The 24,541-nt window shown below is 43.9% G+C and overlaps 2 protein-coding genes across 10 annotated transcripts in view; one reads left to right on the top strand and one right to left on the bottom strand.

Annotated features, from left to right (window-relative positions):
• The window catches only part of acacb (acetyl-CoA carboxylase beta), a 34,843-nt gene extending 21,871 nt beyond the window's left edge, over nucleotides 1–12,972 (top strand). For all 9 annotated transcript variants that reach the window (XM_076270943.1, XM_076270940.1, XM_076270942.1 and 6 more), the window contains 23 exons: nucleotides 266–373; nucleotides 483–539; nucleotides 1,580–1,621; nucleotides 1,799–2,014; nucleotides 2,281–2,436; nucleotides 2,564–2,767; nucleotides 2,997–3,152; nucleotides 3,356–3,478; nucleotides 3,805–4,074; nucleotides 5,041–5,138; nucleotides 5,275–5,395; nucleotides 6,503–6,613; nucleotides 7,355–7,498; nucleotides 7,933–8,053; nucleotides 8,370–8,466; nucleotides 8,579–8,675; nucleotides 8,812–8,947; nucleotides 9,375–9,552; nucleotides 9,807–9,919; nucleotides 10,079–10,233; nucleotides 10,514–10,684; nucleotides 11,088–11,224; nucleotides 11,654–12,972. In XM_076270943.1, the coding sequence (XP_076127058.1) occupies nucleotides 266–373; nucleotides 483–539; nucleotides 1,580–1,621; nucleotides 1,799–2,014; nucleotides 2,281–2,436; nucleotides 2,564–2,767; nucleotides 2,997–3,152; nucleotides 3,356–3,478; nucleotides 3,805–4,074; nucleotides 5,041–5,138; nucleotides 5,275–5,395; nucleotides 6,503–6,613; nucleotides 7,355–7,498; nucleotides 7,933–8,053; nucleotides 8,370–8,466; nucleotides 8,579–8,675; nucleotides 8,812–8,947; nucleotides 9,375–9,552; nucleotides 9,807–9,919; nucleotides 10,079–10,233; nucleotides 10,514–10,684; nucleotides 11,088–11,224; nucleotides 11,654–11,792 (3,150 nt within the window). In that variant the 3' untranslated portion in view covers nucleotides 11,793–12,972. The remainder of the gene's footprint in view (nucleotides 1–265; nucleotides 374–482; nucleotides 540–1,579; nucleotides 1,622–1,798; nucleotides 2,015–2,280; nucleotides 2,437–2,563; nucleotides 2,768–2,996; nucleotides 3,153–3,355; nucleotides 3,479–3,804; nucleotides 4,075–5,040; nucleotides 5,139–5,274; nucleotides 5,396–6,502; nucleotides 6,614–7,354; nucleotides 7,499–7,932; nucleotides 8,054–8,369; nucleotides 8,467–8,578; nucleotides 8,676–8,811; nucleotides 8,948–9,374; nucleotides 9,553–9,806; nucleotides 9,920–10,078; nucleotides 10,234–10,513; nucleotides 10,685–11,087; nucleotides 11,225–11,653) is intronic.
• Nucleotides 12,973–13,768: 796 nt separating this feature from the next.
• On the bottom strand, nucleotides 13,769–22,656 carry foxn4 (forkhead box N4). The gene is made up of 9 exons (XM_076270162.1): nucleotides 22,583–22,656; nucleotides 17,223–17,389; nucleotides 16,782–16,870; nucleotides 16,458–16,568; nucleotides 16,109–16,233; nucleotides 15,832–15,928; nucleotides 15,511–15,718; nucleotides 14,344–14,730; nucleotides 13,769–14,098 (listed from the first exon to the last, which is right to left on the bottom strand). The coding sequence occupies exons 1-9, from the start codon at nucleotides 22,654–22,656 to the stop codon at nucleotides 13,845–13,847; spliced, it is 1,512 nt and encodes a 503-aa protein (XP_076126277.1). The 3' UTR covers nucleotides 13,769–13,844.
• Nucleotides 22,657–24,541: the final 1,885 nt, after the last annotated feature.

Here is a 24,541-nt window from a genome sequence, read left to right as displayed (position 1 = left end):
GGCCCCAAACCAGCAGCCCTTAAAGCAACACCAAAGAGTTTTTGTACCTTAAAAGTACCTCGTAACAGGGTGAACGGCACTTCTGCATTCGCTTTGCGACCCTCTATCAGCTATAACCGCACTATGCAAGTTTGCCAGATCCGGTATTTTTTTTGAAGCCTGAAGTATTGCTTGTGCTTATTATACGTGGTCGAAAAGCTGTGGGTCCAAGGTCTAATGCTTTCACATTAATAAACCAATTGCACATCCTCTGTTTCCTTTATAGAATATGAGGGAGAATCCCATCCACATTATTAATGTGTCCATCAAGTCGGCTGACACAGAGGATGACGACACTCTGGTCACTGAATTCACCACCTTTGCCCAGTCTAAGGTCAGTACCGCAGAAGAGTCTCTGCTGCTTTTGTTCTGATGAAAGTTTGTTCACTGTAGTGTAACAAAAGCCTTTTTTTGTTGATTTGTTTTTGTGTACATCTTTACAGAAATCACTCCTGTACGATTACGGCATCAGAAGAATTACATTTTTAGTTGCTCAAAGGGTAAGGTACCAAAACATTTTTTAAAACTTTGTTTTTAATTGAAGCTTTTCTTCTTAAAGGAGAATTCCGGTGTGATTTTGACCTAAAGTGTTTTGAAACATGATACAGAGTGTGAACGTATGTCTCATAGCCCATCTCGGCTTGTCCCCTGCACTCCGAAATCTGGCGCTAGTTAGCCGCTACCAACAAGGCGGTCAATGGTTGTGCCTCGGCATCGGCATAGCCATGCAAATAAATCACTGTTTTACACCATTTACGAGGCTCAATGTATCTCCACACTTCATTGGTAGACTTCCAAGGGCCCTGACATTTAAAACGAGACATTGAGAACTTTGAAAAAGCACTGGTAGTTTACTTACAAGACGATTTATACAGACAGTATCTTCTCGAAGTTTAGCGTTTGCAGCCATCTTGAATTTAGTCACGATAAGTCGAGCAACGAGTAAGAATGAACAGGTATGATAAGGGATCAGATTCCAAAAATAATTCTGTGGAAATGCATGGATTACAGTTTCTTCCAGTAGCAGCAACTGGAATCCATGCATTTCCACGGAATTATTTTTGGAATCTGATCCCTTATCATACCTGTTCATTCTTACTCGTCGCTCGACTTATCGTGACTAAATTCAAGATGGCTGCAAACGCTAAACTTCGAGAAGATACTGTCTGTATATATCGTCTTGTAAGTAAACTACCAGTGCTTTTTCAAAGTTCTCAATGTCTCGTTTTAAATGTCAGGGCCCTTGGAAGTCTGCCAATGAAGTGTGGAGATACATTGAGCCTCGTAAATGGTGTAAAACAGTGATTTATTTGCATGGCTATGCCGATGCCGAGGCACAACCATTGACCGCCTTGTTGGTAGCATCGGCTAACTAGCGCCAGATTTCGGAGTGCAGGGGACAAGCCGAGATGGGCTATGAGACATACGTTCACACTCGGTATCATGTTTCAAAACACTTTAGGTCAAAATCACACCGGAATTCTCCTTTAAGATGTTTGCCAAGTGAAGGAAATGATCTTTTCTTTCTTTTTCCATAAAGCGGGAATTCCCCAAGTTCTTCACCTTCAGAGCCAGAGATGAGGTAAAATATGAAATATTATTACAAAGTATAAACATTTGAATGTAATGTAGATGTTTTGTACAAAACTTGTTTTGCATATCATTTCATACACTAGAAGTTTTCCTCTCTTTGGGGACTTAAGACAGTAGTTCCCTAGTCCCTGCTGATCTGATCTGTCATCTGCTGTTCCTCCCGTAGTTCCAGGAGGACCGCATCTACAGGAACCTGGAACCAGCACTGGCCTTCCAGCTGGAGCTCAACCGCATGCGCAACTTTGACTTGAACGCTGTGCCCTGCGCCAACCACAAGATGCACCTGTACCGGGGCGCCGCCCGCGTCGAGCAGGGAGCAGAGGTCACCGACTACCGCTTCTTCGTCCGGGCCATCATCCGCCACTCCGACCTAATCACCAAGGTAACAATGCTCCACCCATACAGTGTGTCATGGGGTAGATAAGGTTAACTAGAAATTGATAACTTTTCGTAAACAGTTTTACCTCACGTATTTGTGTTTCCTCTGAGTCAATAAACAAAACCCTGTAAAAGGCTTTCTCGAAGAGTTTTGTTTCTTAGTTTTAAAGTTTTAAAAGTTTAAAAACTTCTTCTGTACCTTCAGTTGTTGATCAACCCCAACTTTTCTCTGTGTATTCTCTCGTCCCGTCCTCTGTGTTCTCCCTGTAGGAGGCCTCCTTTGAGTACCTCCAGAATGAAGGGGAGCGGCTGCTGCTGGAGGCTATGGATGAGCTGGAGGTGGCCTTCAGCAACACCACCGTCCGCACCGACTGCAACCACATCTTCCTCAACTTCGTCCCCACAGTCATCATGGACCCCTCCAAGGTCTCTGCACATCCATGCTGTGTCAATTCACTCATCAAACTTAGCACAACTTTGTGCGATTTTGGCTAGTTCTCAGGACTTTTTTTTCTGTATGTAGTCATGAAAAGTCCCTGACTGTCTCTTGTAGATTGAGGAGTCTGTGCGCTCCATGGTGATGCGTTATGGCAGCCGGCTTTGGAAGCTGCGTGTCCTGCAGGCAGAGGTGAAGATCAACATCCGGTTGACCGCCACTGGGAGCGCTGTCCCCGTCCGTCTCTTCCTCACCAACGAGTCGGGCTACTACCTGGACATCAGCCTCTACAAGGAGGTCACTGACCCCAGCTCTGGACAGGTATGAGTAAAAGAGTCACCAACTAGTTTATCTTTTTACTGGGCTAAGAGAATTAGTTGTACAGTAGAATAGAACGAATAGAGTGGAATAGAACACCACTGAATAGAATAGAATGGTGGATAACAATCACACAGAGTTCAAAGATCTAGAACCTTCTCCATGCTGTGTGTTGTTCAGGCACTTTGATCCATGCTCCCTGGTCCACATAGAGCTGTTTGTGTGTTTGTAGATCATGTTCCAGTCGTATGGGGATAAGCAGGGTCTCCTGCATGGCATGCTCATCAACACACCGTATGTGACCAAAGACCTGCTGCAGGCCAAACGTTTCCAGGCCCAGACCCTGGGCACCACCTATGTGTACGACTTCCCCGAGATGTTCAGACAGGTGGGTAGCCCCTACTTCCCATTCTCTCTTTATCATCCAAAGGTCTGTGACTTGAAGAATGCATATGGGGGTTGTCTTTGTCTCTGTCTGTCTCTGTCTCAGAGTGTTTTTTTTTTGTATCTGATCACAATGTCACGGTTGTCGGATGGCGTTATTGTGTGGTCTGTGGCAGGTAGTTCTAACTGTGTATGTCCCTCCTCCAGGCTTTGTTTAAGCTGTGGGGCCCTGGTGACCGCTACCCTAAAGACGTGCTCTTGTGTACCGAGCTGGTGCTGGACGCTCAGGGCAGACTGGTGCAGATGAACCGACTCCCAGGAGACAACGAGGTAGAGAGCTTAGGTCTGGTCCAGCCAAGGCTGGACACTGCTTCAGTAAAGGAGCCATTACTGATACTAGCCACTAGTAGTGCCACTGTTTGTGTAGGCTGCTTATGTGTACTGCTTATGTAAGACAATGGGGATGATAAGCAAGTGAGTTTTTTTTTTTTTTTTCAGTTTTTTTTTTTTTTTTTCATATTTGATTCTCATTTATAGGACATCTAAAAGATCAAAGAATCATTAGAATGAAAAGACAATGAAAGTGTTTTTTAAGTCGTATGCATAACAGTTGTGTTCTGTAAATTCCAGTGTTGTGTTTTCTCTCTCTCCAACAGAGTGGCATGGTGGCATTCCGTATGCGCATGAAGACCCCTGAATACCCGGAGGGCCGTGACCTCATCGTCATCTGTAACGACATCACCTACCTGATCGGCTCGTTCGGGCCTCAGGAGGACCAGCTGTTCCTGCGGGCGTCGGAGTTGGCCCGCGCCGAGGGCATCCCCCGCATCTACATCTCGGCCAACAGCGGCGCACGCATCGGCCTGGCCGAGGATATCCGCCACATGTTCCAGGTGGCCTGGATAGACCCCGCTGACCCCTATAAGGTAGGCTGACACACATACACACATACACTCACACTCACACTCACACACACACACACACACACACTACGTTACCATTAACTGCCTCATATGCTTTGTAGCACACACTTGGTTTATTGTCATACATGTACAAATGCTTTGGACTGTTGGGTATTTTTGCTAATTGCTAATAAGTCATAGAAATAGACAGATGTTTGGGGCAAATGGTCCTGCATGGACGTATTTTGCTCTGATGTTTTTGATCAAGTCAAGTCAAGTCAAGTCAAGTCGGCTTTTATTGTCAATTTCTTTACATGCACTGGTCATACAAAGAATTGAAATTTTGTTTCTTACTTTCCCATGCAGACATAGACATACTTTAAATACAGACATAGACATACTTTAGACATAGACATAGCCATAGACAATAAACATTAAATTAAAGTGCGAGACTGAAATATAGAACATGTATCAAAAATAGAAATATAGGACATATATCAAAAAAAATAGAGGTAGTTGTGTTGTATATTTACATAGTCTTAACAGTTACATGAAGTTTAAACTTGTGCTTGTGTGACCTGTATATTTACATTGATATGCAGTAATTTCAAGTATATCAGGCTTGATGTGAAGCAGCAACACGTTAGGCTGCGCAGTCACAGTGCAGTTCCACAGGGTAGACAGGATCCTAGGTTCCTAGGTTCCTGGCTGGCTGGTGGGTGGGGGGGGCTGTCAGTGATGGGAGAGTGGGTAGAGTGTTCAGCATCCTGATTGCTTGGTGGATGAAGCTACTTGCAAGTCTGGTGGTGCGGGAGCGGAGGCTCCTGTACCTCTTTCCAGAGGGCAGGAGGCTAAACAGTTCGTGTGCAGGGTGGGTTGTGTCCTTGACAATCATTAGATAGATTGCTAGATTAACTCCCCAGTAATGTTAAATCTGTGCGGTGAGCGATGCCTGTATTGACCCCAAGTTGTCCCTCCTCTGGCCTGCAGGGCTTTAAGTACCTGTACCTGACGCCTCAGGACTACACACGCATCAGCTCCACCAACTCCGTGCACTGTCACCACGTGGAGGAAGAAGGGGAGTCCAGGTCTGCTGCTCTCGCTTCTCAATTCACATCAATTGTTTGTTTGTTTTAATTGTGAGTGCCTTTAACTATGTTTATGTTGAAGGCAATCGGCCAACAGGTGATGTTAATGTGTCTCTCTCTCCCTGCTGGTGTCCAGGTACATCATCACAGACATCATCGGGATGGAGGAGGGTCTGGGCGTGGAGAACCTGCGGGGTTCGGGCACCATCGCCGGGGAGTCCTCTCTGGCTTACCAGGAGATCATCACCATCAGCATGGTACACCACACTACAGTGTTTCCTCTAGGATTTTTTTAAGCAGTGGGGGCAGGCCTGTCCGAACTACCCCCCTCCCCCCCACAGTCCCCCCGTCCCACGGAACTGACAACTGACACTTCGCAGCAACACAAACAAATATATGTATTCACCTCTATTCACACACAATGAGGCATTATTTTCAGTTGTGATTGAGCTGTATATTTGGAGAATCTACAACAGGTCTGCACAATGAATTTTGAAAGGCAACTGCGACTATTGTACGTCTGCCCCATTTCTGATACCGTGGGGGAAGAAAATTAAACCGTGGGGGGCCGCCACTACCAAATCAACATAGAGGAAACACTGCACTACACCACACATAACCTCACCTTACAATCACTGGGTCTTATCGTTGAACTGCCTCACAGATGCCCTGGGTCTGTGTTTCTGTGTAACTGACTGTCATCTCAGTGTGTAGTTACTCATTACTCATAAAAACATGTGGGCACTCCCATTAATTAGGTATATGGAAATGGGCCTGTCCCATCCCTGCACACTGTTTCCTACTTCAGTATTTTTTCCCCAACTTTTACAAGGGAAAAAAAAAGGCGTGGAATTGATTCACTAAATACTAGTTGACTACTATGACTACAGAGCATGAAGTCATCATGATGAATTGTTCACATCTAGATTGGATGGGGTGTATTATCTGTAATCTACGACTATGCCATATCTAATTATGAGAAGTAATTTTTGTTGAGACTTGAACTTCTTTGGAATATACACTGATAGCAAGGACTAAGCTGACGTGTCAAATGAAATGTGCACAGCTTATGTACTTCCTTCTAGCTTCTGTTATCTCTGTTACTACTGGCTTAGATATAAACTTGGAAGTGTGTGCGTGTGCGTGTGCGTGTGCGTGTGCGTGTGCGTGTGCGTGTGTGTGTGTGTGTGTGCGTGTGTGTGTGTGTGTGTGTGTGTGTTTACTTACTTCTGTGCCTGTATATTCCACCTATAGATCGATTTTGATTTTGCTGAAGATTTTTCAACAGCTATTCTAACGCTGCAGTGTCATATAACCACAAATTAGAGTACAATGAAATGTAATGTGTGTGTGTGGACATTCAGGTGACCTGCCGTGCCATAGGCATTGGGGCGTACCTGGTGCGGCTGGGCCAGAGGGTGATCCAGGTGGAGAACTCTCACATCATCCTGACTGGAGCAGGAGCGCTCAACAAGGTACGTCTGCCACCCTGCCAAACGCACCCCAGACCTGCTCACAAACTCTCAGCAGGCTGAAAAACATAGAGCCTGACGGTGATATCTCACATTTATCACCAACATAGTAATTTTACACAATTGAATTCGCTCATAATGTAATGTAGAACTAGCCTGACGGGCCAGACCCACATTAAAATGTAGGGTCTGGGCACTTACCGTTCGCATTGCTCAGTCCGAGGGGCGGGATAATCGGTTACCTTTCAAATTCCCTCTGCACGCAATAGGACAGCGCTATGAGTCTCATGCGTTTCCCACCAGCGGAGCTAGTTGGCTAGTTCAAACGTTTGCCAACTTAATAAAAGATCGTGTCACACTGTTCGCCAACAGCAACATCCATCTTATTTGTTTTCAAGTAGCAGGGAATTCAAGCCAAACCGTTGCAACTCTGCCATCAATCATTATGTTAAGCCTGCCTAACGACTCTATACACGATTTGATTGGCCTGATAAAAGTTAAATTTTTCGAGCTCACAAGCCAACGGAGAGTTGCTAGACTAGCCCTGGCAGCAAATATAATTTGCTGCCGCTAGGGTGCGTCTAGATTTCTAGGCTAATGTAGAACGTATATAATGGCAAACTGCATGTTGAGGTTACCTGTCCTAAAACAACAGAAATGCTATGGCAAAAAGATGAACTTTCAGGCAAACTTTGATGTACCGGTATACGCATCTGAAAACTTCATTGTTTTTTACCTTCACAGGTGCTGGGGCGTGAAGTGTACACATCCAACAACCAGCTTGGTGGCATCCAGATAATGCACAACAACGGCGTCACACACACCACGGTGCCAGACGACTTCGAGGGAGTCTTCACCATCCTGCAGTGGCTGTCTTACATGCCAAAGGTAGCTGTCCAGTTATCTTTGGCGTCCTTAAAGGGGAATTGAACTCAAGACATTCTAGCCTGTTATCATGGGTAATTTATCAGTTAGCACAATCAACTATATATATGTGATGAAATATAGTGTTTGAGCATAATGTTGTTTTAGGGTTGAGTTCCACTTTAAATATGAATCCCAATGGACTGATTTTTCTCTCCTCAAAGTGAAGCGTTGATGTCAGTTCCACAACTCTCCTTCTCAAAGTGCTCACATGGTTCTTCCTCTGTGTTGTCAGTGGCTTGGTCATTGCTTCCCATTTCTCAAGAGAGTGCTTGTCAGTGCTTGTGGTTATGCTTGTTTAGTTTAGTCGTCATAGACCTACTGCTGTACTTTATAGGCCTGTGGTTAAGACCGTTATCAGCAGTACATCGTATCTGAACGGTGTGATCTATAATTAGAACAAGACCGCGATGCCCCCAGTGCTGCCCCCTTCTGACCCGGTGGAGAGAGAGATTGAGTTTGTCCCCACCAAAGCCCCCTATGATCCACGCTGGCTGCTGTGCGGCCGACCTCATCCCAGTAAGTCCCTCTGTGTGCAAAACTACCACCACTATGCAACCCAGCCCTGTGTGTAGGTCATTTATGGCCATCCATGACGTATACTGTGGCTGCAGCTCTTACATGTGGGCTGACTGACTGCATGCAAAGTTGTGAGTTTGAGAACACAATGTAATTGTACGTTTCTGGAGTGACCACATTTGTTTTAAATGTAAAAACGGCTGTACAGTGCATATGTAAAGGACGAGACTATTTCGCACTGTCTGTAATCTACGAGTTTGCGGCTATTGCAGTGTCTCACTGACCGGTGATTCTGAGCCGTTTGTTCTGTTTTTAGCCCAAAAGGGAGCGTGGGAGAGTGGCTTCTTTGACTACGGTTCCTTCATGGAGATCATGGGCTCCTGGGCGCAGACGGTGGTGGTAGGCAGAGCCAGGTATGGCACAGTTCTAACGGCACCTCATAGAAACACGGTGACCAATGACAACACATGGGTTACATGTGCATTAGCTGCGATTGCTGAGGCTGTGTTATGTAACGGTGCACAGGTTGGGAGGAATTCCTCTGGGAGTGATCGCTGTGGAAACCAGGACGGTTGAGCTAGCCATCCCGGCAGATCCGGCCAATCTGGACTCTGAAGCTAAAGTAGGTTCACTTGAGCTCCACAAGCTCAGTTCATCTCTACCTTTTCAGGACAGTTGCTTCTATGCTAGTAACAATAAATAGTCATCAATTTATGCACTTTTTGTATTGAATTGTTCCCTTTTCTATTTGTTCTCAGGTCATCCAACAGGCAGGGCAGGTGTGGTTCCCAGACTCGGCCTTTAAAACGGCGCAGGCCATCCAGGATTTCAACCGTGAGCGTCTGCCTCTCATGGTCTTCGCCAACTGGAGAGGCTTCTCCGGGGGCATGAAAGGTGAGACAATCTAATCACTCTGAGTGCTGTGTATGTGCTGTGCACCATGTGTGCTGTGTATTTGTACAACCTTCTTTTTAATGTAATGTATATTTTAAACATGCTGTAAGTGAATCTAAAACCATAAATAGTTGAGTGACCTACATCTGGATCTGTTATTGAATCCAATATGGAATGATTAAACAGTTAATTGAGAAGTGAACTAGTCCTACGCCTTCCTTCTCCTCCCCCTTTCATTCATAAACACTGTAAGTGGAAGTCAAATAAAGCTATATCCAAGGCTATATTTAGTAGATGAAACATAAATCTGGTTCTGGTATTGGAACAAGTTGATGAGAAGGAACCATTCTTGAAAAGGGTTTTTGAGACTATTGAGGGACCGGAACAGTTCACTGAGAAGTTAATGTCTTTCTTCTCTGTCCACCAGACATGTATGACCAGGTGCTGAAGTTTGGGGCCTACATAGTGGACGCCCTGCGGGAGTTCCGGCAGCCCGTGCTGGTCTACATCCCGCCCCACGCGGAGCTGAGAGGAGGCTCATGGGTCGTCATCGACCCCACCATCAACCCACTCTTCATGGAGCTCTACGCAGACAGGGAGAGCAGGTGCTCCAGAGAGAAAACAACGTCTCGTTAAGTGAGAATGGAAAGTAATGTCAGTTTGGACACCTGTGTCTTATTGGTCCCCTCCCTCCCTCCCTCCCTCTCTCCCTTCCTTTCTCTCTCTCTCTCCCTTCCTTTCTCTCTCTCTCTCCCTTCCTTTCTCTCTCTCTCTCCCTTCCTTTCTCTCTTCCTCTTCCTTTCTCTCTCCCTCTCTTCCTTTCTGTTTCCCGCTCGTGTTGCCTTTCTCGCTCCTCCAGGGGTGGTGTGTTGGAGGCGGAGGGCACAGTGGAGATCAAGTTCCGCAAGAAAGACCTGGTGAAGACCATGCGCCGGACTGACCGTTCCTATGCCAATCTGGCCGATCAGCTGGGTAAGCTCGCCAAACTCCACTGGTGCTGTCAGTCACAACAGAATTGAAATAGAAAGACCTGTGTGCCACTGACTCATTTTTCATCTGTTAACGAAGTTGTGTAAACTGCTGGAAGAGCAGAAGAGCTTGTTTACAGTATGCTCTTCTCCTCTTGCGCAGGGTCACCGGAGTTGTCTGGCGCTGAGCGGAGAGATGTGGAGGCGAGGCTCAGGGCGCGGGAGGAGTTCCTTCTGCCCATATACCACCAGGTGGCAGTGCAGTTCGCCGACCTCCACGACACCCCGGGCAGAATGCAGGAGAAGGGTGTCATCACGGTGAGTAAAACCGCGCCAACCAAACTACAGACACCCCACCCAGACACCGCATACCTCGCTTAGATTATAGCCCCCCCCCTGCACTTGTTCATTGAGGGCATTGGTCCAAATTTGCATTTCATTATTGTTTGTCATGTAAATGACACTTTTTTTTTTAGCCAGAGTGACTTACAGAGTGAATGAATTGTTGCTGTGCAGGACATTCTGACTTACAGAGTGAATGAATTGTTGCTGTGCAGGACATTCTGACTTACAGAGTGAATGAATTGTTGCTGTGCAGGACATTCTGGACTGGAAGAGCGCCCGCTCCTTCTTCTACTGGCGCCTGAGACGCCTCCTGCTGGAGGAGGTGGCCAAGGCGGAGGTCCTGCAGGCCAACCGCGACCTCAGCGACGGCCATGTCCAGTCCATGCTGCGCCGCTGGTTTGTGGAGACGGAGGGCACCGTCAAGGTGAGGCCAGCAGAGTCACTCAGGGGTCTGAAGTGCTGTGTGTGTGTGTGTGTGTGTGTGTGTGTGTGTGTGCGTGTGTGTGTGTGTGTGTGTGTGTGTGTGTGTGTGTGGCCTCAACAACAGAGCCACTTCTCTCCTGTGAATATATTATTGAAATGGAATTAATGCTCTACTGTACGTGTCCTTCCTATGACTCAATCAGTCATATGTTTGTACATGAGCTGTAGTAGAAGACTAGCAGGTGAAATTCATTTGTTAACGTAGGTGGACCAAGTTCATAGTAGGTCATAGTCATAGTTACTTTCTGAGCTCAAACTTCGGTCCAGTCCCCACTGGGCTTGTAGTGACGTGGACAAAGGTGGCTTCAACCCCTCTCTGACGTGGAGTGTGTTGTGTGTTCCAGGCGTACCTGTGGGATAACAACCAAGCGGTGGTGGAGTGGCTGGAGAAGCACCTGGCCAAGGAGGACGGCACACGCTCGGCCATCAGGGAGAATATCAAATACTTGAAGAGGGATTACGCCCTCAAACACATCCGCAGGTACTGTGTGCTACTACTGGATTATTGAATGAAATCACTTATTGGTTTTTGGTTTATTCCAATAACTGTTTATCCGGCATGAGCTGAGAATAAGTAGCTACTGTTCTGACTTCTCCAGTTATTGAATAAGGTGCTAGCAACACCAAGATCATGGGTTCAATACTGTGGGAACACGTATACTGATGGCTGTCTATTAAAGAAATAGTGTGAATGACTTTGGACAAAAGTGGCTGATGGCTAGATGACTAGATTCACTGATCGGGCCTCTGACTGTATATGAAGTCTGTGTAGATGGAAATGAGATAGTATTTAAATCTAGCACACAGCATCTCTTCCTCTGATTAACACTTTCTTTTTGTTAGCAGTGCATTTTGTTCATGGTCCCTGGACGAAATCAAACGAATAACCAAATTGTTTCTCCACCTCCAGCCTTGTTCAGGACAACCCCGAGGTGGCCATGGATTGCATCATCCACATGAGCCAACACATCACTCCCACACAGAGGGCCAAAATCTCCCATCTGCTGGCCACTATGGACAACCCCAGCCCCAGCCCCAGCCCCAGCTAGACATGGCCCCAGCTAGGCTCTGGGGGAGGCTGCACAGACATGCCCCCCCTTATGGAGCCTCCAGAAGCTAGGAGCCTGTAGGACTTATCTGCTGGCCACAGTGGAGCTAATAAATGCCAAACGGTTGTATAAACGCACAACGGTTCTCTCAGGATCATGGTAGTTTGTGTTGTGTTGGTAATTCAGTTGTGGTATGTTACCGCAGGTGATTTTATTTTGACAATAGGGATGAGGTGAGTCCCTCATGAAAGCTACTGTAATGACGCCCAGACACACTTGCCATTTTCAGGCCACAGCATTCAACAGTATTGGTCACCGAGTTGCCTTAACAGACATCAACAGCTGATTTCTACCTTGGATTTTCTCTTTACTTTGTACACCACGTAGGGCATATGACAAAGGGGAAGTAAGCATTTCTCTCTGACACTACGGTTTTAATCTGCGCTGATGGTGGGCTTTTCCAGTATTTCTTTGTATACTGCTGAATGTACTGTATTTGTACTGTATTGTATATTAGATATCACAACTGATGAAATAAGCTAAATCACAAAGTGCTTCAAGAGTCACCCTACAAACCCAAGCCTCAGTTTAATCATGCATGTGTAACTTGCCACTTGATTTGTGTGGATTTTTCAAAAGGTATTTTTAGGTGTACCATATATGAATTATTTTCTTTTGTGCCTTTGAGTGATTTTACCAAAGATGTTGAACTTTAGTCCCTCCACCACGGCTGTTTAAGGGAATTCACGGATGAATGAACCACACAGGTGTAAGGAATGATTGTTATAGCACAAGTGCTATGCTCTCTTCAAAATTAATTGGGTTAGTTTGTACTTAAGAGATTAGGATTTGAATGTATGTGTATTTGAAGAAAAAACATAGTGAAATGTTATTTTTTTTATACTATGTTGTCAACATTTCCTGCTCAATATGTTTCACTTTAAGTTTGAATGCAATGTTATGGATGTTTTTGACTGTACTGTCCTTGTACCATACACAGCCACAAAAATGCAAGTACTGTATGACGATACTCGTTGGGACATTGGCAAATGTGTGACTATGAGAAATCCTTTTCACTGTTGTCCTGTCTGTGCCACTGTACTGAAAAGACCACTTGAAATGTTCTAGTGGGCCTAATAAATGTGTTTTACGCGAGACCTCAGAAACGAGACCTCGTGGATAGTGTTTTCCCTCGTTTATTCTACAGTATTTGACATGCATTCACCCAGAGTTACATAGAAACACTCTAGAATGTTCTTGCTTCAACTGTAACAGCCCAATCAACAGTGAAAACACATTTATACATGGATTAACTTTCAAAATCTAGTTTGTTTGTATGCCTTGGAAACATATCTGTGTTTGGCTTCACTGCATAAGAACTTGTCACATTTTAATTACTACCAGGGTAATTGCAAAATACAGGATTTATGTACAAAATCAGAATCAACATATTTCCTCCATTTATAAATATAAATAAACATAAAAAAAGACACACAATACAGTCATACTGCCTATCACGACTCAACAGATAAAAATGCACACAGCTACCATACAGTAACAATACTAACCAAAGGATCTGGTGAGTACCTTTCACAATACTATCAGAAAAAGGGTCAAAGATAAAGTGACCTTTGACCTCCACTATATACATGGTGAGAAATTGATTTACTTTTTGTAGATATGAGCACAGAACTCTTCTTGTGTATGAAAACTATACATGTTGAAAAGGTTGTCTTTTCAAAAGTCCTAGGAAGCAGTCCCTTTTGAAAACCCCTCAGTTGTTATTGATACTGTCTCTTGAGTTTCATGTTAAGAGAGTCAATGTCAAGGACTTTAGGTTTGCCATCTTGACACAAAAAGGAGCTGTAGAAAAAAAGTGTTTTGTAGAAGCAGAAAAAATGTTTACACAGGTCTTTGAAGATCTTTATCATCCCTTAGTTTGGCGTCAGAAGTGGGATCAACATCAGAGGAATATGTTTTTTATCCGTAGTATTTCCTAGAAATGGATCTTGTTTTTCCTTTTTGGTGAGGCGTGGCCTGGGTGTGAGTGCGTTAAAGTAGGATGATGGGCTTGGTGCCCCCCTGTGAGCCCATGTATTGGGTGGAGAGGGCATCGAGGGCGCTGACCGATGTGTAGACCCCCGTCAGCTGGAGGTCGGGGTACTGCAGGACCTGAGCGCTGGATGAGACGGGGGTCATGCCGCTGGTGTCAAGATCACAGTCGGACAGACGCAGGGGAGAGTTGCTGAAAGTTCCCAGTGCGTCCAGGTTAAAGCTATCGTCCTTCATCTCCTCCCACAAGTTACCTGAAAAGGACCAACATGTATAAGTATGAAATTCTGCATTTCTTTAATATTTTACAACTTTATCAATATGACCTGTGATTGTGTTAACATTGTCATTCTAATACATTTTAATATGAAATACATTTTACAGCCTTCAATTGATTTAACTCTACTAGTTGCTGTCCTCTAGTTCCAAATTTTAATGTGTTATAAACATATTTAATAAAAATTGCTTTGAGGGTGTCACTGACTGTTAATGGGCTCACCTTGCAATGCAAAGTCCATGATACTGGGGTCTAGAGCGTCCACCTCGTTGACCTCTCCACCGTGCATGGCATAGAGGTCGTGATGCTGCGGCCGGGCCTGGTGCTGCTGCGGGTGAGGGCTGTGGCTGAGGTCGGGCACGGCGTGCAGTGGGGGCGTCTGGGCCGGGGCCGGCGACATGGGCGCCAGCCTTGACTGGCTCTGGAGCTGCAGCTGCAGCTGGTGCTGCTGGTGGAGGGGCAGGCACTGCAGGGCCAGCGTGGCCACCGCCTGAGGCTGCACAGGGATGGTGGGGCCCGACGGGCACACCGGCAGACGGGTCATGCCCGACTCCAGGGCCTTCCGCCGGCAGCTCTCTGGCCGGTCAGTTATCAACTTGTCCAGCTCGTCTAGATGAGGCAAAGTGCAGGGAAGAGAGAGATTAGAAATATGACTAGATTAGATTAGATTAAGTGTTATTATAATTTGCCAACAACAATTAAACTACAAAATGCAGTACAAAATGTTCCTAACCAGATTGCAAGGTGTTCAATGTAGCATCAAAGTGCAAGGTGTGTTCATGTTCGTTTACAAGCGTGAACCTCTATTAAATCCATCATTTCATTGATAAATCCATTTGTAATAATATACACTGTTACGAGTGCCACTTAAACTAAAGTGAAATTAACTGCTTGGGAATCAAGTGACTCACTCCCAACCAAAGCATTAACCTCAGCAGCAAGTCATTAACTTTTCACTTGTAATACAAGCTACTACAGTGGTATTTTATATCGCATCTGGTGGAGCACAAGATCAAACAGAGTCTGATCTGATGTGTCCCTTGGCTGAAACATTTAGTATGTCTGCAGAAAACTACTAATAGTTATAGTGGGAATAGTTTTTCCCAAAGGGGTAATAGATCTAAGATATTGACCATGTATGTGTTCGCTTTGATCCTCTCATGATTATATAAAACGTTTTATGAAACAGCAAAGGGAGTGAGGAGTGTCTGCAAAAGCCCAAATATGGATTGGCTTTGCTCCATCATAATATAGGCAGAAATAATAGCTATGTACAGTATGTGTGTGTGTTTGTGTTTGTGTATGTGTGTTTAACAAAAAATGGTGGCTTGGGTAGCTTTATGACCCAGGGCTCAGAGAGATGAGAGTGCGCGGGGCGCACACACACACCTGGGTTGGCCATGCTGCGGCGGATGGCGGGCAGGTCCTTGCGCTTCCACTTCTGCATTTCCTCCTCCATCTTGTCGATCTTGGCCGGGTTGAGGGCCCACAGACAACCCTTCCGTGAGGAGCCGCTCAGCTTGTTCTCCACCTTCTCAAAGCACTTGTTCAGGGACAGGTTGTGCCGCACCGAGTTCTTCCAGCCATCAGGAGCAGTCTAACGGCAGACAAAAGGCAACGTAAAAAAACAACAACAATAACATAAAACATAACTACAAACGCTGACATTTGCGATTTGTAGAACTGTATATTATGAGGTATTGCGCTAACCTTGAAGTAAGGGAAGTGCTCCTTCATGAAATTATAGATCTCACTGACGGGCAGACTACCAGTCTTACTGTTTTTCAGCGCCATGGCGATAAGACAGCTGGAGGGGACATGAGCAAATAACATGTACGGTCAGTCTCTTCTCAAAAGTCATCACTTCTCTGGACAAACTTAAGAACCAAGAATTAACATGGAAACTATGGGGACAAACAAATAATGGAGTTTTTATGTTACTTAAGTTTTAAGTTACTTTTTTCATGCACCTTCCTGAATGACTCACCTGTATGAGTAGATGGGTTTGGGGAAGGACTTTGGATGCAGGTCCTGGTTACTGTGTGGAGCTATCCGAGGCTGAGAGAACAGCGTCTGATTGTTGTAGCTGCCGTACAGTCCAACAGGTGAACACTACAGAATGGATGATGAAAAAAAGTTAGATGTAATGAGACAATTTAGTTATTGACATCCCAATACATTATAGATATGTCTTATCCTCCAACAAGGAGACATGTATACAATCAAACAGAAATGTATACGATCATGACTCTAAGAAGGATTCAGGTACAGTTCCACACGCACTACATGTACATAATCTGTATTCCATATGGGACCCGTGTGAGTGTGAGTGGTACCTGCTGGCCTGCCTGGGTGAGGGTGAGCACCTGCTGGCTGGAGGGCTGGTAGACGGAGGCTGGACAGGGGAACCCTGGTGAGTGCTGCCCATTCAGAGGGTACTGGGCCATCTACAGAGACAAGACAGCAGACACTTCAGAATGGGGAGGTGGGCAGATCAGATTTGGTGATAATGTGCAGTAAGTTCTAAGCCTCACTAAGTTCTAAGCTATCCCTGCCTGAGTATACAGCAAACTGATTTCTGTTTTCTTAATGAAAACATGCAGGTTGATGAGTCCTTGGGTGATTGTTTTAGTAGACCCAGTGCTGAATAAATGACTTACGCTGTTGATTCCCAAAGGACTGTGCTGCATGTTGCTCTGCAGGTGGATCATGGAGTTTGGGACCCCAGTCGTCATGCTGTTCATCTGAGCTGTGGGTACAACACCATTCCACACACAAGCCTGTTAATGAACCTGAATATGAGCCAGCAGACCACTCCAACAAATCATGGTACTGACTGTTTAGAGAAACTAATGTATTTCACATACGAATATTTTAATAATTAATCAATATCATATAAAGACATATTGCATTATAGTTGTTGTTTATAGATTATAATATCTTTCACAATGATTATACCTGGACTTAATCTGAATTTACGAACAACAGATTTCATTTTAATTACAATATTATAACAGATATATCATGGTTTAGTAATCCAGATACTACTGTCTTCATATTACACATTGCATGAGTAGAACAATAGCACATCTCTGACTCACCTGCCTGCTGGTCCAGCAGACTAGCCTGGGCTGAGCCGCTGTAGTCCGGCCGGCTGGCCCCAATCTGCTGGAGGCGGGGCACGTCCACAGAGGTCAGCCATGACAGGGACTGCAGGTCACCCGGGAGGTCCTCCTTGTTCAATTGAGAGGGGTCTGTGGTGAGTAACCTAGGAGAGGAGGGGTAGGCATATTTACCTTTCTCTGTTAAACACAGCCAGGTCACACATGGTAGGCTTCATCATTAAAAGAGTTTCACCTGACAGCCTTTAGTTACCAAGATATTAGGAAACTTAATTTGTAGCCTAACCATTTTTTTGTTTGTTTATTGTCTATCTCATGGAATGTTGATTGTCTTTATTTCACGATGTTTGCTAAACCGTCGAAAACTAACAATATGCGACCTTACAGCAAAACAATGACCATTCAACAATGTACTGCCTAGCCTACACCATAAAACAGCCATCATTGAAATGATAACTGATGATGCCTCGTGTTAAAGCTGGAGATATTACATTAATTCTATCATTTGTATGACACGAAACACACCAGCTAATGCTAACTACTGAACTGGGCAAAACATTTTGCAAATTAAATAGCTACGCACACGCATAATGGGTCAGCGGCACAGCTCAAACTTTTAACTTAAAATCGTCAAAAAAGACGTCAAAATTCTATTTAAAGTTAATCTCCGTGTTTCTCTAGATGTTAAATAAAACGCTACAAATTATTCAAGTGATTTCTGCTACATTGCGACATGCGACGTCGACCTGACATATTAGCAAAAATTGGTTTGCAGGGCGTAGTGCGCGTGGTGGCGAGTTGAAATGAGCGCCCACAGTCCTTGAGAGACTGCCATGGCACTATCAGCCACTAGGTTGTACAATAACACGTGCCTATCATTTCATTCTAATAGGAAATGCATTTAACAAGCTCTTTTATTCATGTCGACAAAACCTGTTGAACATAATTTCGCTAAAAGTGCTACCAAGTTTTTATTATTTGTGATAACTGACCAGATACAAGGCCATAAGACAAGGGTAGTAGTAAATTCTAAAAATAAGGGCTACCTCAAATTGTGCCATAAATAGGCAGCTGAATCTATAAAGCCATTATGAAGATTTTCCAAGCAATTTAGACAAAAGTGCAAACCGACAAAGGTGCAAACCATGAGTGTTGAGTTAGCAGTATAGCAAAACAGAGAAGGCACTTAGAGGTTCCAAGGTTGGGGTCAGACAAGAGCAAGAACACAAGTTAGGATAAGGGGTCGCGTGTAGCTGGGGCTGAGGTAGGCTACAAACTCCTCTACCTCTCAGCTAAGACTAAGTAATTACTATCTAAGTCATTACATCAGCGTACCAGAGTCCAATTAGAGTCTTGTTGGAGCCTGAGGATTCACCGTAAAGTGGATGGATGTACTAGTAACCATAGATGTTGTTAAGTGGCCTGGACAGAACCTAAGGTTTGATAAGAGTGCCTCAGGTGCAACTCCATTTTCCAGCTTTCAAACTCTGCACCCCAAACTATGGATTCAAACTTAACACAAAGGGAACAAAAGAGAGTTGTGCTGCACATCTCAGTAGGTGTGACCAGACCCCCACCTCTCCAACCACACTCTATGTACATTTATATGGACAGGGCATGTCTGTGATGTGATTGATCCAGGCCGTAAGTTCCCTGTAGAACATTTGTGGTTGCGATGGTGGTAAGCTGAGCTGAGTTGAGCTGCACTGCTGTGCTGAATTAGAGGCCAGCCTGGTGGCCTGGTGCACAGACGAGAGTGGGAGAGAGAGAGATGGTTCATGGAGGATATGAACAGATGGGAAGCTGGAGACAGGTGGGACCGTTCCCTAACAGAGAATTCGATAGGCAAGGGAGAAATGACATGGAGACAGCAAGTCAAACTCAATTTGAAAAAATAATCTATGTTATATTACCATACAGATTAAATGTAATCATCTATATGGCAAAATGGTGCAGTGTAGAACTAAAACACATGCACTGAAGAAGAGGAAAGACGTTTGAAGCCATTCTTGTCAGCAGTCCTTTGCAAAATGCCTCTCGCAAATAAACATATTCTCTGTGGCAGCTCTGTGTAAATCACACCCAATCAAACCCCTCTCCTAAAACAATCATCTATGGTGGAAAACACTATTTTCTTTAACTGCTCTAGATTACATGCCTCTAACATTAGACCACCTACCCCACCCACCCCGCCAGTAACAGCCCTTGTCACACACACCTGTTTCTGGAGGGAAAACTCTTCAACCGCTCTATGTCACACACACATCTCTTAGTGAAATTGTTAAGACACAGAAGTATGAGACAGCATTTCACACTGAGACCAATATTAATAATCTGCTCTGCGGAAGAATAGGAGATTTAATGACATCATGTTGAATTTCGAGAAGTGCAAACAGATGGAAGGGAAATCCGAAGAGAAAGCATTTGGGCTTATTCTCTGCAAGCAGGTTGTAAAAGCTTTCATTGCGCTCAGAGAGAGCCACTCAGGCTGGAGAGAGACACCTATAATCCATCTATTTAGTTATCATACAGGCCTATTACACAGTGAAAACAAAAGGGATAATCAGATTGCATTAAGCCTCTCATCTAAAGAGTTTTAGTTCTGAGCGAGCAACCACTGACGCGTCCACACATATTTTTGAAAAGGTTTCCTCAGACGTGAAAAAATCTCCTTTTTTATTATTATTCTGCGCTGTTTCTGTTGTACATTGGATGGAGGGGGAGAAAAAAAAGATTAAGACTTTCACATGAGCCGAGTCAGAGGAAGAAAGGGGAGTCCTCTTCAGCTCCCCTCCTTATTTAGCCTCCACTCGCTCACTCACAGCTAAAGACGGATGGGTTCAGTCATTGGGGTCGCTATGACAACCCTCACTTTTCAGTTATTTTGTTGGTCTGGACACTGTAGACACCCCACCACCACCCCCATCTAAACTACTTCAACACACACACACACACACACACAACCAGACATGCTCCCCCTCTTCAACCAAATCAGGTGACCATGGACCCCCTCGTACCATTGGCTGAATCGTACGTAAACAACGCCGGAGGCAATTTGAAACATGGGGCTGTGGCACACGTTGTGTGTAACAGTTGGCCTTGTCTATTGAAAAATGATCACCTATTGTGTCCCAAACGACAAATCTGTCCAGTGGCACGTGGCTCTATTGTCTCCCCCTGCCCCCCTCCCCCCCAGACCCTTCCTTGATTGTCTCCACCGTTTTTTTTTTTCTCTTAACCAACCCACTTGCATTAATCTGCTGGAATGACAGGCCTCACAGACCAGCCGCAAATAGGATGCCATCTGTTTCCCTGTCCCTTTCCATCCAGCCACTGGCCTTACATTGGCCCCACACCCCACCCTACCCCACCCCACCCCCAACCTCTCCCAGGAGAGACAGGGGGATGGATGGATGGATGACTGGTTGGGGTAGGGGGTGATGGGATGAGGAGTGTTGGGGGGGGGGGGCTCACCCTGGTTAGTCAGAAAAGTTCAGCTCCGTGGGTCTCGAGGACACAGGCTGTGGGGGAAGGGTGGTGACTGTCTGAGGGGGGTTAGTCATGGTGGCTCAGGGAGGAAAAGGTCTCATGAATAATCCAGACACACCCGTTTGGGTGAAATCAGACTCACGGCAGCACTACCTGCACGCACCACACTCTGCTTTGAAGTGTCATGTGCACCCCACCCCCCTGTCTCTAACTTCCCCTACAAACTGCACCTTACTAAAGGACAAAGACACCTTCCATTTCAACACCAGCTGTCTTATGGGGCTCTAGACGCGTTAATATCATCAAGCAACCAAAAGTTTGAATGAGAAAAGAATGCTTCAACAAGGTTTACGACAAACAGTAGACAAATATTCATTGTGAACCAAATAAAGTCAATGTTACACTGTTAAATTCTAAAATGGAAACAAAAATATGTATTCCTCAATAAGGGGAAAGAAGACTTAAGTTATTTCATATCACTTTTTTATTGTCTTTGCCTCCTCTGTAAATAGGGCCTGAAATCCAAGCTGTATAACGCTTATTCCATGCCAATGCTTCAAACTACAGTAATGCTTAAATATATTACAAGAGGTATAATTTCTAATCTCATTAAAAATCCCTTTCATTTGAAACATTTTACTTTGTATGTCAGTGGCTAAGACAAAGAAATAGACAACTGACAAAAAGTATATTTGATGCAACGTTTAAGAAAATTAGTAGTTGTCTGTCATTCTTATCTCCCCTTGACTTTTTTCTTAAATTGATGGACCGTAGAGTTGTGCATGTTGTATCTACACAACCTAATTACAGATAATATTCTACATGAAATTCTATTTTTCCCTTTCTTTTATTACCAACTTGAAAATAGTATCATAACCAGTGGTCAATAAAAATATAGGGCTGGTCTTCCACGTCTCTTCATGATAATACAATGTTATCATTAATCCAGAGGGGTTAGGCTAGTAGATTTACTTTTTTCCAGGAAGGATTGAATCCTCACATCCCCTCTCCCCTCCAGCACATAATGCCCAATGGTAGACAGTGATATCACTTTAAAAATATATAAATATATAATATGTACATCAAGTATTCATATATAAGTATTCATACGAGATAATAATATAAGGATTTCATTAGAAACTTTGTCTTGAGCTGAGTTTTCAAACATTTCAAGTTTCTCATTTCAAACTTGGATAGTATACTAAGCTGTGTTGTTGTGTGGCTTAGGCCTACTCATTAAAATCCAATTAGACATGGGGGGCAAACATATATTTTACTTGTTCAACGAGGCAAAACATGGACCCGTTCTGGACATCTTCAGAAACAAGGCTGCGGGCGAGCAAAATTTCACCCTCCGCCCCTCCCATCATCATAGTAATTGGGAGCCATTGGCTCTCGGCAGTGACCCCAGTACCCTCGGCTCCCCCAACCCCGCCTGGGCAAAGGGCTCAGCCGCTGTCTGTGCCGACAGCGGCCGTGTAAACAGAGCTGATGAGGTCTGACAGATCCATTCAAAGTCCAAATGATGTATTCTCAAGGATTCTGTTATTCAGTCCCTTTGTCCACTAATAACTATAAATATACCCTAATACTTGTTGATCGTTTTTAGGGCTATGCAAACGTGCTTGACAAAGGCCTATTTAAAATAACAATGAAAAAAATAAATGAAATAAAAATAAAAAATGTTGTCTATTAGATGAATATTTAAAAATGTAATGCCACAGAGGCCATACTAAAATATCCTCACAACCAGTTCCTAACCTTAAGGACAGGATATTGCCTAAAATATGTTCAGGTAATAGGCATGGTGCATATGTAGCCGTGCATGCATAAAAAAGCTCTGGTCCTACCTGAAGTCCTGTGGGGAAGCGTGCTGGCTCTCCATAACCCCAGGCACCCTGGCTGTGATTCCACTTTCTATCATTTTCTGGGATGCAAAAAAAACCTGTAATGGTTCACAGAAAGAACATATTTCTCAGTAACCACATCAATTGAATAAAAGTTTTTACAAAAAAATCAGTAGCCTAGGCCTACATATGGTGCTGAAATATGTATGTATGGTGCTGAAATTGTCTAAACTATGACTGATATATTGTCACATTTTTTACAATTACAAAATCCTATAAATAAAATGACTTTGAAGCGAAAATAGAGGACCAACGTTAACGTTATAACATTAGACTACATCATATTTCATTCAAGTGAGAAATAAATGTAGGGAAATCTGAATGGGAAGTTAATAAGTAAAGGCTATTTTTAACGGTGGTGGATATCAGAGGTTGTCATCTAATTAGTAAACTTAGTCTAAAAGTTAGTAAAGTGTTAGCTTGTTTTTTTTTCGTGAGATCTATCCTAGCTGTTAGTCTACTTGGCTACACAAAAACATGTTTCCTAAATTCCAACTGCTTTCTGTAGGCTAATGTATCAAATAATTAATCAACAATGTAATGTTACCAAATCAGTTCCTGAGTTAATGATATGAAGGCTAGTTTCTGAACCGTCAAAGCAGTTAGCAAAATAATCCTGTCTCAACCATGGTCTTAACATCAGGAGAACAATTTATCGTTGTCTGGAAAGTTGTTTAGTTGAATCACGTTTGCTCATCACTATAGAACAGCTCATCAGAAATATTTCTCAGGTGAAAATGAAATAGGCCAATGATCCAACAAATAAAGAGCGCATTCGTAAAAGAAATAAAGAGCTCACCTCTTTTGATTGTGGTCGAGGTCTATGGAAGCCAATATCCCAGTAAGTTACAGTATTGTTGCACTTGTCTTCCGAAACCGTTTTTAAATTTCCCTCTCCGACACTGTCCTCCAGGCTGTCATGCGCAGTCTTTGAATGGATTTCGAAATACTTCAGGGGGTTGGATCTCAATGACAGCTGCTGCCACTGTAATAACGACGGATGTAACGCCCACCGACTGCGAAAAAGAGGGAACCTATAAAGCTAAACATCATCTATTTCCTCGAGTTGTGACAAAAAAGAAGGCTAGTGTATGCAGCAAGGTTTACATTTTGACTTTGTTATTGTTTGAAACATGCAAATTGTCAGTAAAAGTAAAGAACAAGTGAAAACATCAAAAGAGCGTTATAATTTCCTTATTTATGTTTGCATCCTAAACAAATTGTCTGTGCTATTATTTTAAACTTACCCTTGTAAGTGTTCTCATTCCGTTTAGCCAAAAAAGTTAGGCTACTGCAGATCTGAAACACCATGCATTTAAATTAGGTAACAAGAAAGTATCATAAATCTAACTAGCCTAGACTATTTTTTGCTTTCAACTTCATCTGTTGTAGTTCAGGCATGTAATAAGTTCCCATCCTACTCTTGCAGCCATTCACAGTATCAGTGCACTCCAGGCAGCGGTCACCGATTTGTGTTCCTTGAATGAGTTGAAAACTGCGGGTCAAATATTAGAGCGCCACTACTCCCGCTCCCACTGGCACTCAGCAGCGGGAAAGGCAGTCAAAGAAGCGCGCATCAGGTGCACACGGAATGGAAGACATCCATAGGCTATTTATAGGCTACTTCAGCGAATATTTTTCTTTCAAGTTATTAAAATCAGCATTTAAGTAGTAAAATGACTAAATTAGGCTAAATAATTGCACTGCATGTTTGTTAAAAGGGTCCCTGAATACTTTATTTTGGATCTATTTTCAGTTTGTATGGTATTAGTAGTATGGTATAAGTAGGCCATGTTACGAACTAAACACATCGATTATAGAACGAAATAAATTTGGGTTAAGTGTTTTAGTCACCCTATGTTTATGAGATGAGATGCTGACAGCAGAAAAACCACATGGGAC

Source organism: Alosa pseudoharengus, unplaced genomic scaffold (assembly GCF_046254945.1).
Source record: "Alosa pseudoharengus isolate Yale_2024_CS ecotype anadromous, Long Island Sound unplaced genomic scaffold, YU_APseudo_1.1 YU_APseudo_1.1_scf_6, whole genome shotgun sequence".
In the NCBI taxonomy this organism is placed as follows: Eukaryota; Metazoa; Chordata; class Actinopteri; order Clupeiformes; family Clupeidae; genus Alosa; species Alosa pseudoharengus.
The sequence above is the reverse complement of the archived record's forward strand: the minus strand, read 5'-3'. Positions and strand labels throughout refer to the sequence as shown.

Coding starts and splice junctions, on each gene's coding strand:
- foxn4 (XM_076270162.1), bottom strand. CDS start 22,656: ATGATAGAAAGTGGAATCACAGCCAGGGTGCCTGGGGTTATGGAGAGC. Junction 16,871..17,222: donor TCTGCTGGACCAGCAGGCAG/GTGAGTCAGAGA, acceptor TTGTACCCACAG/CTCAGATGAACAGCATGACG. Junction 15,929..16,108: donor AAACCCATCTACTCATACAG/GTGAGTCATTCA, acceptor TGTCCCCTCCAG/CTGTCTTATCGCCATGGCGC.